Genomic DNA, 13,977 nt, shown 5'->3' with positions numbered 1-13,977 from the left:
TCAACACATTAAAAGATTACTTCGCCAAACGTAATAAATTTCATTGCAAGAGTAGAATGAAAAAAACTTATTCAATGTATAAACTCGATCGATTTTCTGTTAATTAAAATTTTACGTAACTCTCGATAACTAAATTTCACTCGGTCGAAAAGCTCCAAAGAATTATTATTATTTCCATTAATAATTCTAGTTCACCATTTGCTTTGACATACCGTACCATCCAAAGATTCTTAACTCCATAATTTGCATAACTCAAAACGTGCACCAAATATCTGTCCAAACAATATCACTTAATCCCCTCAACCAGCATCTAACGAGTATCTAAGCAAGAAAGGTCCGAGGTCGAGAAACGGCGCGACCATCACCCCTACCTGCCGACCGGTTTTTCCCCTGTACACGCAGACAATATCGTATAAGGCATTACCTTGAGACGATCGAGACGCTCTCACGCCGGTCCACGATCAGAGGGTCCTTTTTCCTCAGCTCGACCTTGGGCGAGGCGAAACTGAAAGCCTTCTTGACACTCTCGAGGACGCTTTGCCCGGTGGTCTGTGTTTGGTCCACGATCGTCGTGCTTTTGTACACGTCTTCGCCCAGGTCGCCTAGCGACCTGTACGAAGCGCCAATACCTGCCGGCATGGCGACCCTTTTCCCTCTGCTGTTACTCGCCCACGATGACAAAACCCCTGGACGCTGGACGACCTGTACGGACGTCTTCGACAACGATGATCCTGTCCACCGTTAAATGGTGGATCTATCTTTCTTACTTCGCCGTTCCTCACCCGACACACTCGTCTCCCTCGTTCGGCCGCCCCTTTCGCCGCTGGTGTAGCCGCGTTGATGATGCTGATACGCGTGCCCGAAGCCGAGATACGCCAATATCGTGCGTCAACAAGGCAAACGAACGGGCAAACGGGCAAATAAAGAAAATCCAAGATAAGGAGGTTCCACGTGAACAAGCTCGGAGCTATCGATCCGAGGTATTGGCAAAACGATCTTCTGATACCAAAGGGTTGTCGTTTCAGTCGCGAGTAAATAATTGTGGGGGGGGGGGAGGGGAGGGTAATCGTTATATCGGTTATATCGCGAGACGAGACGATCTCTGTGGCCAGGGAATCGTATAAACGTTTTGATTATTATTATTATTATTACTATTTGCGATTTTTTTTAATCGAGATTATACTATCGATAAATTATTATTACACGAGATGTTCACTTGTTTGAATGTATGCATCGGTTTTGGATATTGTTTTTCAGATATGTCTAATTCTAGAAAATTTGATTCTTGAAAAAAATCGTAAAAATATATTCTGAGAAGTTGCATTTTTGTTTCGTCTATATATATATATATATAAACTTTTGTGTAAAATATAACTATTGCATCATTTTTTTTTGATAAATTTTGAATGGCATATTTGATGCATCGATCATCTTAATTGGGGAAAAAAAGTATCTTCTTTATGCTGAATATTAAGAAACATTTTGATTTTTATTCCTTTTCCATTCGAAGAACAGAAATATCAAAGTTCTAAAACTTTCCTCTGCGATAAGAATTTTTATATAAAAAAGTTTAAATTCAACGTATTCAAACGTACAAGTGTTTCAAAGTTTCCACTATTATATAGTGGAAGTCAGACACTGATAATTATATAATATGTTTATTATCGAAAGTTTGCAATTTAATTATTTCGATTATCTTATAATTCAACCCGAAGTTTGATTTAAAATTTAGGAATTTTGTATGAAACAAGGATCGCTTATAATTCATGTTTCGTTGAAATGTGTAGAGAAGGGAGATATTTCCAGTGGAATTTCATGAAAAGGTCAGTTTTACATCAAGTATACCATTCGTTATTATTTTTTCTCCCCTCCGATTTTATTAATGCCCCAATAATTTTCTTAATTAAACACTTCGTTTTTCTGGTCAGTTCAATTTTCTCTCCGAGTAAGTGAATCGAAGCCCCTAAAGTAATTACGTTTTTTTTTTTTTTTTTTTTCTTATCTTCGAATATTAATGAAAATATGCACGATACCATCTTTTATATAATTCAACATTATTTGTGACTCGTCACGAGTTTCATACGTACACCTGTGTCCACACCAGCGTTCTCCTCTTAATTTATTCAAAACCAAAACGCGGTCGAAAGGCATGGATAACACTACAGTCACTCGTTATTGCTGTGCATCAAGGATGCAAAGCTACGCTTTGTCCATGACGTCATTATGGTCGAAAGGACAGCTACACCTGTCGTTTCGATGCTCAGATGCAATTGCAATTACTCTTTTCACCGGCTTGATCGTCAATGGTTTACCTCAAACTCGTATCACAATACACGAATGTATAAAGAGAGACAAATCATTATTCAAGTACAAATAGATAGAAAATTTTTCGTCTATATTCCTGTCCTCGAGACGAATATCTTTTTATAAGGTAATCGTTTTAATTCGAGAAATTAAAGGCAGACCACGAGACCGATCTTATCTAAGTGCACCTGTCTATCCTAGGTCGATGTTCCTTAATTGGTTCCTTGGCTAAGAAAGGGACAGATGTTACGGTTTCTAGAACTAATAGGACGTTTCCTGTGCACGCCCTTCCTCGATTCCAGATCCGCTTCTCGAGATTATGGATCTCCCGTCTAAATCAAGCAAAGCGATATCTTCATCCTTTTCCTCCGGCCTTTCCATTAACTCGGAAATGGAATCCTTTTGCCAATACCTCGTCGATTGGTCCTCGCGAAACAAAACAGGAAAACAAGACAAGGAGAAAAGATAGAGATAGAAATAGGCTGAGAAAACATGGCGTTAACATGCACAAAAATTCGATGATTCAATACGATCATTACACATCGAGACAATCATGCGTGGCCGCATGCCAACTGCGAGGTGCAATTGCTCTGTGCGCCTTTGTAAAAACAGATGCTAAACGGTGATCGGTGTCTGTCCGAAAGATACGCCATCGAAATTGTTCGAATCTCCGTGAAAATTTTGCGAACGTTCATTTCGATGACCGTCGAATGATTCACCGATTACGCGTTTTCGTCCATCGTTTCGTCGAACGTGTAGACGCTATTTGAATAAAATATAATTGGGGGAAAAAAAAAAAAACAGACACGTGCATGCAAAAATTGTGGACAAACAAAGGCGAGCCGATTAACGATGTGCAATCGATTTTGCATTTTATTATATCTTTTTCTTTTTTTTTTTTTTCGTGTTATTACACGAATCCTTTTGCACAATAATTTATTGGTTAATGAAAATAAATGAAGCGTTATTCTTTTTAAATTTTACGATTAATTTTAAAATAAAATAATCAATTTTATTATTTATTTCTATCACTTTTATTGATACTATGAGAAAGAACGTAAATGAATGTAAATTAGTACAATTATATATGTATTTTTATTTGATAATAATTTAACATCGTGTAATATTATATAATATGATAATAATTTATTAATGCAATTAGCTATTGTGCAAAAGAATCATGAATTGATCGTTTTGTATTTCGATACGTATTTGGCTTCTTGATGAGGTTGATGTCAAAACGACAACGATAACGATCGATAAATGTACCCGGCCTGGCTGTCACGAAGAAAATAACGCCTCGTAACGCAAGCGTTTCCGGTTCAATCCGGTCGACGCGACCCGTTTCGACGAAAGGAAATTTCTTTTCTACACTATCCCGTTATCGACTATAAAAACGAAAGCGTAAATCACTTTTTTACAACCCTCTTCATTCTACATCAAGGGTTATTACAAAGATCTGATGGTCTTCCTGTCAATTAAAACCTTCACTGACCAAGAAAATTTGTTTTCCGACAAAGTACTACTAGACGTAGTTCTTTCGACGTGCTCCTGATTATTAACTTCTTCTTTGTAATTCGATGTAGAAAAAGATATGAAAATAATATGATCGATGCACCGGATATAAAATTATAAATCGTAAGTTTAAACATAACATAATTTGGTTTTTAATCTCGTTCTTACAAGTTCTGTAAATTTTTTAATCGAAAAAAGAAAAAAATGCGGACAACCGAATTATCCATCTAATTAATAATAATTTGTTAAACGCAAAATTAATCTTTATATAAAGTAATTGATTCTAAACGAGATTCTAAAAAGATTTTGACGCACATATATTTTCGCGCAACAAACCGATTTCCGTATTAGCCAATATTCCCTCTATCTCTGGACAGTCATTAATTTGATATTCGATCGTAACCGAATCTCGTTAAAACTTTATTGCGAGCAGCAAAGAAAAAAAAGGAGAAGAAAAAAATCGTAGAATTGAAATTATCGACGACAATCGTTCAATTTCGATATCTCTATTATTAATTGTTCGAGTAATTGTTAGTAAAATTAATTCATAAATTAATCGCACGGTGCATCGGTTAACCTCACAATAAATTCTATAGACGCGGCCACGTACAGGGGATCAGCTGCTGCCTACTCGTATAGTCAGCAATGCCTACGTGTGTATGCACGTATACACAAAGAGAATCTTTCTGAAGAAACAGCGGTTGTCGTATTTCTCGAAGGGTGATTTTCCCCGAATTCGAGAAATTATATCCGCGCGCGTCTGAATCCTGGCCCAGGAGAGGGTCGTGTATTGATTTTTCGCGTGGATAGCCGCGTGTGTAACGTCTAACCTCATTTCCCGTCGAGTAATCGTATACCCGGGCTGGTGACTACCACTGTGACGTATCGAGCTCTCGATCGTATCGCTGACGCTTCGCACGATGGTGAACGCGAAATCATCCCGCCTAATGGCGGGAGTTCGTTTAAAAAACGTATCACCAGATAGAATGTGGTGATCGATCGCGCGAGACGGAACCCTTCGACTTTTGCTACAACATCGAATGCCTCGCTTCGAATAGCGTGTCGTACATACACGATCATAACCGCAATTTTATTTGAGAGAAAAGTGGTCGTGAAAATCCGACAAGGGAACGAACGCGCGCGTCATTGATCACGAACACACGTAAGAAACGCGTAGAAACATCGACGGAGATACGGACGACGACGACGATGACGACGATAACGGCATTCTATTACCACGGAATCGTCATCGATCGAAATGTTATGTACATGCCGTATTAGGGAATTTATTTCTGTTACCTTTTCGATTCTCTCGAAAATGGTTCTCGAAACACGGGAAATGCGCGTGGATGCACGAGAACTGTGACTCACCTCGTCTTGCGCGGCTCCCGCTGCGGAATCCTGGTACCGAAAAAGAGTTGCAGCTTCTCTGCGACTTTCGAACACGATAGCACGGAAACAGAGACGCGAGGAATTTTGCCCGAACTTGTTACTACGGACTTCTATTCCTCACGACGATTGTGGCGTCTAATTCGTTTCGATTTGTTTTTATCCGTGAACCGACACGACGTAACTTTCGTTGTTGTTCCCTTCTTTCCTCCGTTTGCCCTTCTCGCTTTCGACGTGACGTGTGAAAACGCACCACGAGAGACGAGACTAACGAGAGACCGTACCGTGTTCTCAAAGGCACCGCACGATTACTATTGGCCCGAATACACGACTCAGACTACAGGCTGGTCAATGGGAATGCGCACCGCTTCATGCGCGGTGCACAGCGGATCGAACCGGTTATGGACGGTCTACCGACATCTACCTTCGAAATCCTGATATAAAAAGTTTATGATTGAACAACCTTTAATCGACCTTGGATAAAACCAACTTTCACTTTATCGAGCGAGTTTCATCACGTTTCAGACCTTCCTAACCTTAAAAGGGTTTGTTCTATCGGTTCTGCAGGGATTCACGATATCTATTGTATCGTTACTAGTTGTCTAGTTACTTTATCAAAGTAGGAGGTCTTTACGTATGGATTTAGTGATATAGATAATTTTCGTTATCTGGTGTTATTATATCATGTTATTATTCGTTTTATTTCTTTTTAAAGTTTTATATAATATTAATGATATCTTTTTATAAAAAATATTAGAATACATTATGTAAGTAAAGCACGCGATATGTAAATGTATAATAATTATTAGATAATATAGATTTGATGAAAATGTTTCCTACTTATTATGATATTAAATATGCGAGATGAAACCGGTCTTGTAATCAAACGACTTCTACAATAATTATCACGAGGCTTAACAGGAACGATCCAGCTAGATCTAGTTTGAACAGCATGGAACAGCATAGAAAAAGAAAGCTTCGAGCTCCGAAAAAGAGATTTTGTTCGCAAATCATTCACACTGTGAACATCATATTTTGTACATTTATTTTCTTTAATGCTTTCTTTATTCGACAACTATTAAATATAACGTAATATATAACTATGTGGATAAAATATATCGATCGTATAATACTTTATCGAAGTACACGTGTCGCGTAATCTCTCGCACTTGATCGTCAGATAATCGTTACATTATTATTTTCGAACAAATTGATGTTCGCAGAATAACTAGAATAATTAGTATATAATTTACGAATTTTAAACTTAACGCTTTAATCATTTAGATTAAAAGCTTTTCAAGCAATTCGAAATGAATTTTTAGTCAAGGACACGATCGCATTCGCGAAACCCTACCATCAGCGTCACTTTAAAAGTAAATTAACGATCAGAAAGACGGAGTAGCTCTCACGGATGTTCTTTTGTAACCATCAAAGTGTGCAGCAGTCTATATCCACATCGCCACGATTCAAGGTAATTCCGAGTTGCATTACGTTGTCGGGCGTAAATCTGAAATTCAATTGCATTCTGGACCGTCACGTCCCACTTTCATTCCCGTCCCTTCCCTCGTTGATCAGTTACCATTTACCTCGTTCCCGAGATTAGTCTGCAAGAATCCCAGATCGGTTCGAACAGGGTTCCCTCTCCTATTCTCCCTTCCTCGATCCGATCGATGCTATTCTCCTCCCCTCCCTCCATAATCGAGTCAAATATGAGAAGAATGGAACAACGAAACGGAAGCGCTCTCTCTCGAGAGAGCTTCGAGAGAAAGCTTCTGTCCGTTTTATGAAATTCACTTTGACGCGAACGAGAGAGATTAAATTTACGAATCGCAACGAAATCTCTCAAATGGGAGGGATGTTGGAGGGTGGGTTGAAATCGCGAGCTATCGCCTCTGACAGCATCCATCCTACCATTTTGACGACGTCAAGGTAAACGAGAGTCTTTCTCCTTCCGTCTTGCCGAGTAATCCTCCCCTGAGATTATCCGAGCGTCCCTTTATTTATGTCTGGTTAAAAGGATTTTAATACACGTTGCTGTAGCAATTCAAAAAGACGCGGACCATATTTCTTAACGGGATATTTAAATGCTAAATCGAGGATTCAATTGCGATATCGTGCAACGCGTCATCATCCTTTCCCATGTTTAATCCTTATCTTCGTTTGTCAATCTTGTCGTGAAATCTTTGAACCTTTCTTGAATCGAAAAGCTTTTCCCAATCCATTTGTTGTTGTTGGTGTGAAGTAAACGATATATTAAAAATTAATTCTCTTTTCACACGCTGGATTTTTAAATCGAGACACGTTGTTAATTAAAAGATAATTTAAACAGTTTGGAAAAGTTTCCGATAGAAGAGTTCTTAGGAGACGATTTGCATTATATTTAAGATGGTTTCTTTGAGTGATGAATAATAATCAGACACGAAATGGTTAGCTTTTAGAATACGTAATCGCGAAACCTGTTAAAAGTGGATCACCTCTCGCTTTTGCTTGGAAGAATTTACTCGAGTAAATAGTAATTAAAAAATATAAAAATGATATTCAAACGTATTTAACAATTTCCAAGTCTTGGCGATAAGAAATATTTACCTCGTTTCCTCGTTAAAATTTTAATTAAGACTTGTTAAAAATCGGTCTCGAGGTGTAGAAATTGATTCCAATATTGATTTCTGTAACGACACGAAATTAAAACACGAGCAATTATGAAATATATTAACATACAAACGAAAAATACGAATATATAAAAGCGTGTGGAAGCCGGACTGTGAAATATTACCAGACTCGACATTCTTTCTCGTTATATCTCGTTTACGAGTTTCTCTGATACGATACGTTGCATCTGAATCTATCCCCAACCCCCCTGCTCCACTATTCGCCTTTGGAATCTTCGTGAAGAGATATATATCTCCTTTAGTATATTCATCATAAAAATGTATATTTATGTATATTTTCACCGGTCTCCTACGTGGAATGCGTATTGTGTTACCACGCACCAACCCCCTCTACACTCTTCCCTCTACCCTCCCCCTCGATTACATCGGATTTGCAGGAAGTGCTGGCACGAACGCGAGCTTGTTCATTCGTACGTGGGAAGGGAATACGTGGTTTGTAATATGCGTGCAACGTCGAGGGCATATTTTTTCTTACTCTTCCACTTCATCCTTACATCCCTAGCGCAGCAGTCGATGTGTTTTTGACGTTGGAAACTCTTCGCTTTGGAGGGGGGGCCAATTCTTTTATTACAAAAAAATTACGAAGGAACGGTATTTAATCTGTCAACCGTTATCGAAGAATCGTAATTGTAAACGTTGCAGAGGGGAGACAGGCTTAAAGCTACTTTATGTAGTTTTTTTTCTTTCTTTTTTTTTTTTTTTGTGTGTGTATATAGAAAACTTGAATGCTGATCGACGATGTTTCTCTCTCCATTTCACTTGTTTCGTCTCGTTTGTTTCTTGTTGTTCAATATTTTGTATACATTTTGATTTAAGATTGATTTATATCTGTTTTTTAGTCACGATATATTCGAACGATGTATTGAAAGATGGCTTACATCGATATATATTGAGTATACTCGTCGGAGAATCGATTGAAACAAATTGATAGTGTCGATTTATTTATTTATTGAACAGTTTAAATTCGATGGAACTGGAAGAAAACAAAGTAAGACTGTGAATATTATTCTCTCACTTTGTTTATGTACTTAAGCGGCTTGTAATTTAATAGATAAATCTCAAACGACATGTTCGTACATTTGTTTTTTTCCTCTCTAGAATAGAATTCTCCTCAAACAAATATCAAATCTTTCCACGATACATTATTCTTATATTATTTAAACATTGTTTGAAATATAAATTACACAACGTGGATCAATGTAAAATAAATCAAGTGCAATATAATTCTATAATGGGAAATGCTTACAGTTAAAAGTTTTGTTTTATTGTTAAAAATTGGATGGTTGTTCGGTTGTTAATCTTCCTGATGGAAATAAAAAAAAAAAAAAATTGAATCTGGAAGGCAGGGAACTTTTAAATGAATACGTATGCAACGTATTAAACGGGAATAAGCTTCGAATCAAGTTCGCGTCAAGGATAAGATTAATGTATATTTTTTAACTCGGTCGGAAATTGGATAAGTTCGTGCAATGTTGAAAACATTATTCACGATGAAAACGTTCCCCTGTTTCAAATGATCGCTACCTTCAAGCGATGATGCAACTCGTTATTATAAATTTCTGAGTTACAAACTCGAAGAATATTTTTGAATTCGATCGAAGTCTGTTTCAATAAGCCTGTTGATAGACGGAATATTCAATCTTCAATGCTTTCATTTTCTTCATGAATGAATCATACGAATATATATATATATATATATTTTGCGTAATATTCCTGGAATTTTAACTCTTGCAATATTCGCTCTCTCTCTCTCTCTCTTTCTTTGTTTCTTATATCGCAAAGGAAAGTGCTGCAACCGAAGAGAATTTTGTCCGATTTCACGAAAGATGCTTGGAAATCGTTAAACCAAAGTTTCTTGAATCAGTACACGTCCCTCGAGTATTTTTTACACGTTCATCGATGATCCTACTGTGGTGGGCCGCACTGCAGAAATCTCACGGAGTAAAAGATATAGCAATGAGACACTGGGGTGTGCTTCGATCGAGTGTAAGGGAGGTTGGTTACCTCGTTGTATCGTCGCCCTCCACTGGCAATACTTTCCATTCTTACGCGTGTATATGGAAAGAAAAGAAACAAGCACGTTGCGCTCATTTGTATCCTTGGCAAGTGATCGTATAAATAATACATTCCAGAAATATGCTCCCGCCAGCGCTTACAAGACAGTGACCGAAATTGTGTATTAATATTAAATTCCCACGAAGCTTTGCTCACCGTTATGAATCCGCTGTCGTGTCGAATGGCAAGGCTTTCGAGTTTTTACAACAACCGTTGAAATGATCGAATTTTTTGATCGAGGGAAATTTTTCATCAATATTGTCAATTGCACGAAAGAATCGTTTATTGAGTTGTAACCGATTGAATTAGAAGAAGGATTAATTAAGGTTATTAAAAGTTATAGCGATCAGAGAAATTTTAATACAATCTACGATTTATTTGCTGGTTTGAAAATATATTAAATATCCCATAGATATTCGTGATTAAAATATCACGTGAAATTAGTTAGGAAAATTTATTCGTAGAGCGGCTAACCGCGATCTTTCCTCGAGTATAATATGTCTAATATTAATAAATTCTTCACGAAAAGGGTCGTTTATACAGGTTTTAAATGTATAAGATATGGGGGACGCGCTTTAAGTCATCACAATTGTTCGACAATTTGTTTGCAACGCTATAAGTGCACGTATCTCTCGTATACGATTTTCAATAAATGAATATTTAAGCTTTTGAAAAATATAGAGAAATCCTTGCTTGTTTAAAAACTCTTGATATCCCACACCATTTTATTATTCTTTTTTATTATTCAACTTCAACTTTTGCCTCGAATATCGAATATCTTGTAATCGATTGATCGATAAATCTTCGGATGATCGATAAGTTTTCGTTCGGTTTTTAAATTAATTGTATACATAAATAGACGATTTAAAATTACCTTCTATATTATTCAATCATTCTAATACGTCGCAATTATCACAGAATAGCTTATTTTGAAAATCTAATGAATCATAAATCATTCTTTGAATCATAAATGATCCGGTGGTTATTAACCATTCACATCGATAAATAGACGATTTATCGTACGAGGATTAATTGCAAGTTGAAATCGCGTAGAAGACAATGCGCGAAAATACACGAGTCGTATTTAACAGTGCAAAATTTTATCAACAACCAACCAACGTAATAAAACTCGGGTAACAAAGTGAATCGCGATACCTTTTTTCTCTTTTTTACCCAATTCTCAATTACACCGTGACGCACACGTTAAGGCCGCAAGTACGAATTAAGATAAAACATTTCATCGGGCGGAATGCAAACACGGAATGGAAAGGCTGGAAATTACAGCCGCGTTTTAAAATAGCCGCATACATAAATAATTCATTCGGATGGAATTCGGAATCTGCGAACGAGGAACCGCAGCCTGCAACATTGGCGTAGACACACACAGCTCGCGATGAGCCAACCAAATCCTTCTGGCAAAGTTCGAAATTTGTACGCACAATTATGCAAATGCGTCCGCATTCTCGGCAGCAGCCGCGTCCGACCAACGTCCCCCTCCCCCTCGCGACACTGTGAAACTGCACAGCGGCTGCACGTGACAGCCTCCGCCATATTCCTCGAACCACTCGATTCCGCGTAATCTTGACAAATCGAGCGCTACGTGCGAATAAATATACGCGGTTGAATAAATATTCCGCAGCGATGCGCCAACACCCGAATCTTGGCGGGAAGTTTGAACGCGCCTGTGCAAAAGGGGCATTCGACGGGCGCTGTTTCCTCCCGATATCGGCCTTCTTGCCTCTCAATTTCGCCGCTGTTCACTGCTCGTTCGTTCCGGCAAAAACGGCAGCCGATTAAACGTTAATCGCCCGGTGATTTTCCTCCCGGCTTATTTAATTAATCGGAACGCCGTTCTTAATGGAGAGAGGGAGGGAGTGGGGTTAGAAGTGAACGAGTTGGAAGTAAACTGAAACAGCCGAGTTGTCCCTAGTTGGATACGTTATTAAGGTGGATCAGCGTCGATTAATCGATGATCTTGAAGCAGAAAATGTACATAGATACGTGGACGTAAGTTTTTAATGGTTAACGAAATTGCAAAGTGTTCAGGATTTATCGCTTTGTCTTATGAGATGTTGAAATTTTGGTTTCTGGATCGATTTCGTTTCTCGACGAGAATAATATTATCTAATCAAAATCAAAATTTTTGAATCACGTGACACTTTTAAAGAGATAGAGATTCGTCCTTCTTACTCTGTTAATCCAATGCGAATATCGAACGATTATTCCATTTATTTGCTTCGATACGAATGGAATCTGTTTATCAAATCCGTTTACCACGAAATTCTTGGATATAATAAGAACGGGGGATGTAGACTGCCGCTTTAGAGTAGTTGCGCTTCCGTAAACGCGAGCATTCACGGGGATGCAGCTTCATCCCCAAACCCCTGGCCCCCGGCTGTAAATATTTAATAGCGAAACCGATGGGATTTGCCGATCAATGTAAAGCCCCTTTCGGTCGTCTAGCTTCTGAACAGCCATAGGGCAGTTCCTCCTCTTTCAAGGTATCTCGAGAGGAGAGAGAGACGATCGAGAACGATGCGGAGGGGGTGGAACAGCCTTCTCCTTGCAATTTATTTTCGGCCAAATGGAGAGGGAGCTCCGACTTTTGGGGTCGTCACCGTATCCTGATGCCTTTTTCAACGTTAAGAACGGAAGACCGAGTTTATACGTTGATGGAAAACCCATCGTCCTGGCCTCCTTTTGATATCACGGTTCGCTTCGATCCTTCCTGTCCTCGAATTTATTGCGGTTTTGATGAAAATTCGTCCTCCTCGAAATTATTATTTGCCTTCGATAAAATCTCGTTTAACTCGAGAATTTCGTATAATGTGTCCATTTTTAGATTGGTGGCTTTGCTGGCTGGAAATTCGTGGATTACTTTTTTGTTTTAATACAATTGACTGCATTTTCATGAGAAATGTGTGTAATATTTGAAGTTTCAATAGAAATCTGGAAATGCTTCTTCCTTATTCTAAGAAAGACGATATAAGGAAAATGATAAAACAGGTTCTTTTAAACAGTTTCGAGATGCTAGATATTTCAAGTAAGAACAGCAATGTCGTTACTTTAGATTTCTTTGAATCTAAAGATATACGTATAATTTCCTTCCAACATCGTTACGAAATTTTTAATATTTTCTTTCTTCGAGAAATGGGGCACAACGCTTTTAAAAATTATTCTTTCTCATTCTTAATAATCCTCTGATTCATAGAATCCGATTTCTCACAACCGTTTACGGCCATTTTTAAGAATTTAATTTCCTCTTCGTCAGAATTCCCCCCTCCACTCGTATAAATATCTCTATTAATCACGATTAAATTTTCTCTATCCAACAAATATCGTGCCCAAAAGTTACCACCACTACGTATTAAACTTCCCAACTGCTCGATAAATCTTCCCACGAAGATGTATTAAGGCACGAGCCTTGGCCAGAGGGGAACTGGAGATCGTTAAAAATTAAAGCAAGGACATTTGTTTATGCGTTTTCGCGGAACGTTATCCAATCGAGAAATAACGAGAAACGTTTGTTCAACACGTATATCACGTATATCACGTTTGCAAGAATGCATCCGTGTATTCCTGCAATTGCAGGTCGCCACCTTCACCCCCTTGCACCTGTACCCCATCTACTTTCGCAGGCAGGGGGTGGTGGTCCGAACGAATGGCACGCACGTGCACGCGTTTGCAAATTCCATGCAACAAGGTTTGCAAGACGGTAAACGTGAACGTCTTCCAGAATGGAAGTCGAGTACCAACCAGATGCTACCCCATTTGGTATTTTTTCCAACTGCATATCCCAAATGCATTCGAATAGTTTCACATGCACGGGGTACTCTGCCTGTCCAATTCAATTTTCCTCGTTTCGATCGTTTGATTCTTTATCGTTTATCCCTTCGAAATCAAATTATCTTTCGGTGGAGCACACGTGCGCGTCCAGTTTTGCGTTCGAGACCCAGTCTTTTTTTTTCGAATAAATTCTTTCTCCTCGAATATCTTTTTAATAATTGTTTATTATTCTCCGTAACGAAGATTTTTTTTTCTCTCT

At 38.3% G+C, this 13,977-nt stretch overlaps 1 protein-coding gene across 7 annotated transcripts in view; it reads right to left on the bottom strand.

Annotated features, from left to right (window-relative positions):
• MESK2 (misexpression suppressor of KSR 2) overlaps positions 1-13,977 on the bottom strand; it is a 43,210-nt gene that overhangs the window by 27,496 nt on the left and 1,737 nt on the right. For 4 of the 7 annotated variants that reach the window (XR_015294289.1, XM_086914742.1, XM_086914735.1 and 1 more), the window contains exons 1-2: positions 5,191-5,537; positions 425-846 (exon numbers count right to left, since the gene is read on the bottom strand). The exons of 1 other annotated variant lie outside the window; for it this stretch is intronic. Coding sequence is in view for 3 of the 6 variants with exons in the window: in XM_086914742.1 (XP_086770868.1) it covers positions 425-639 (215 nt within the window). In the remaining 3 variants the exon portion in view is untranslated. Of the gene's footprint in view, positions 1-424; positions 847-5,190; positions 5,538-13,977 lie in introns of those variants that run through there. 2 more of the 7 variants (XM_086914739.1, XM_086914740.1) reach the window with 1 other exon arrangement.

Source organism: Apis florea, unplaced genomic scaffold (genome assembly GCF_048593485.1).
Source record: "Apis florea isolate Af1SG1 unplaced genomic scaffold, ASM4859348v1 contig_3732_pilon, whole genome shotgun sequence".
Classification (NCBI taxonomy): domain Eukaryota; kingdom Metazoa; phylum Arthropoda; class Insecta; order Hymenoptera; family Apidae; genus Apis; species Apis florea.
This window is presented reverse-complemented; position numbering and strand designations above follow the sequence as displayed.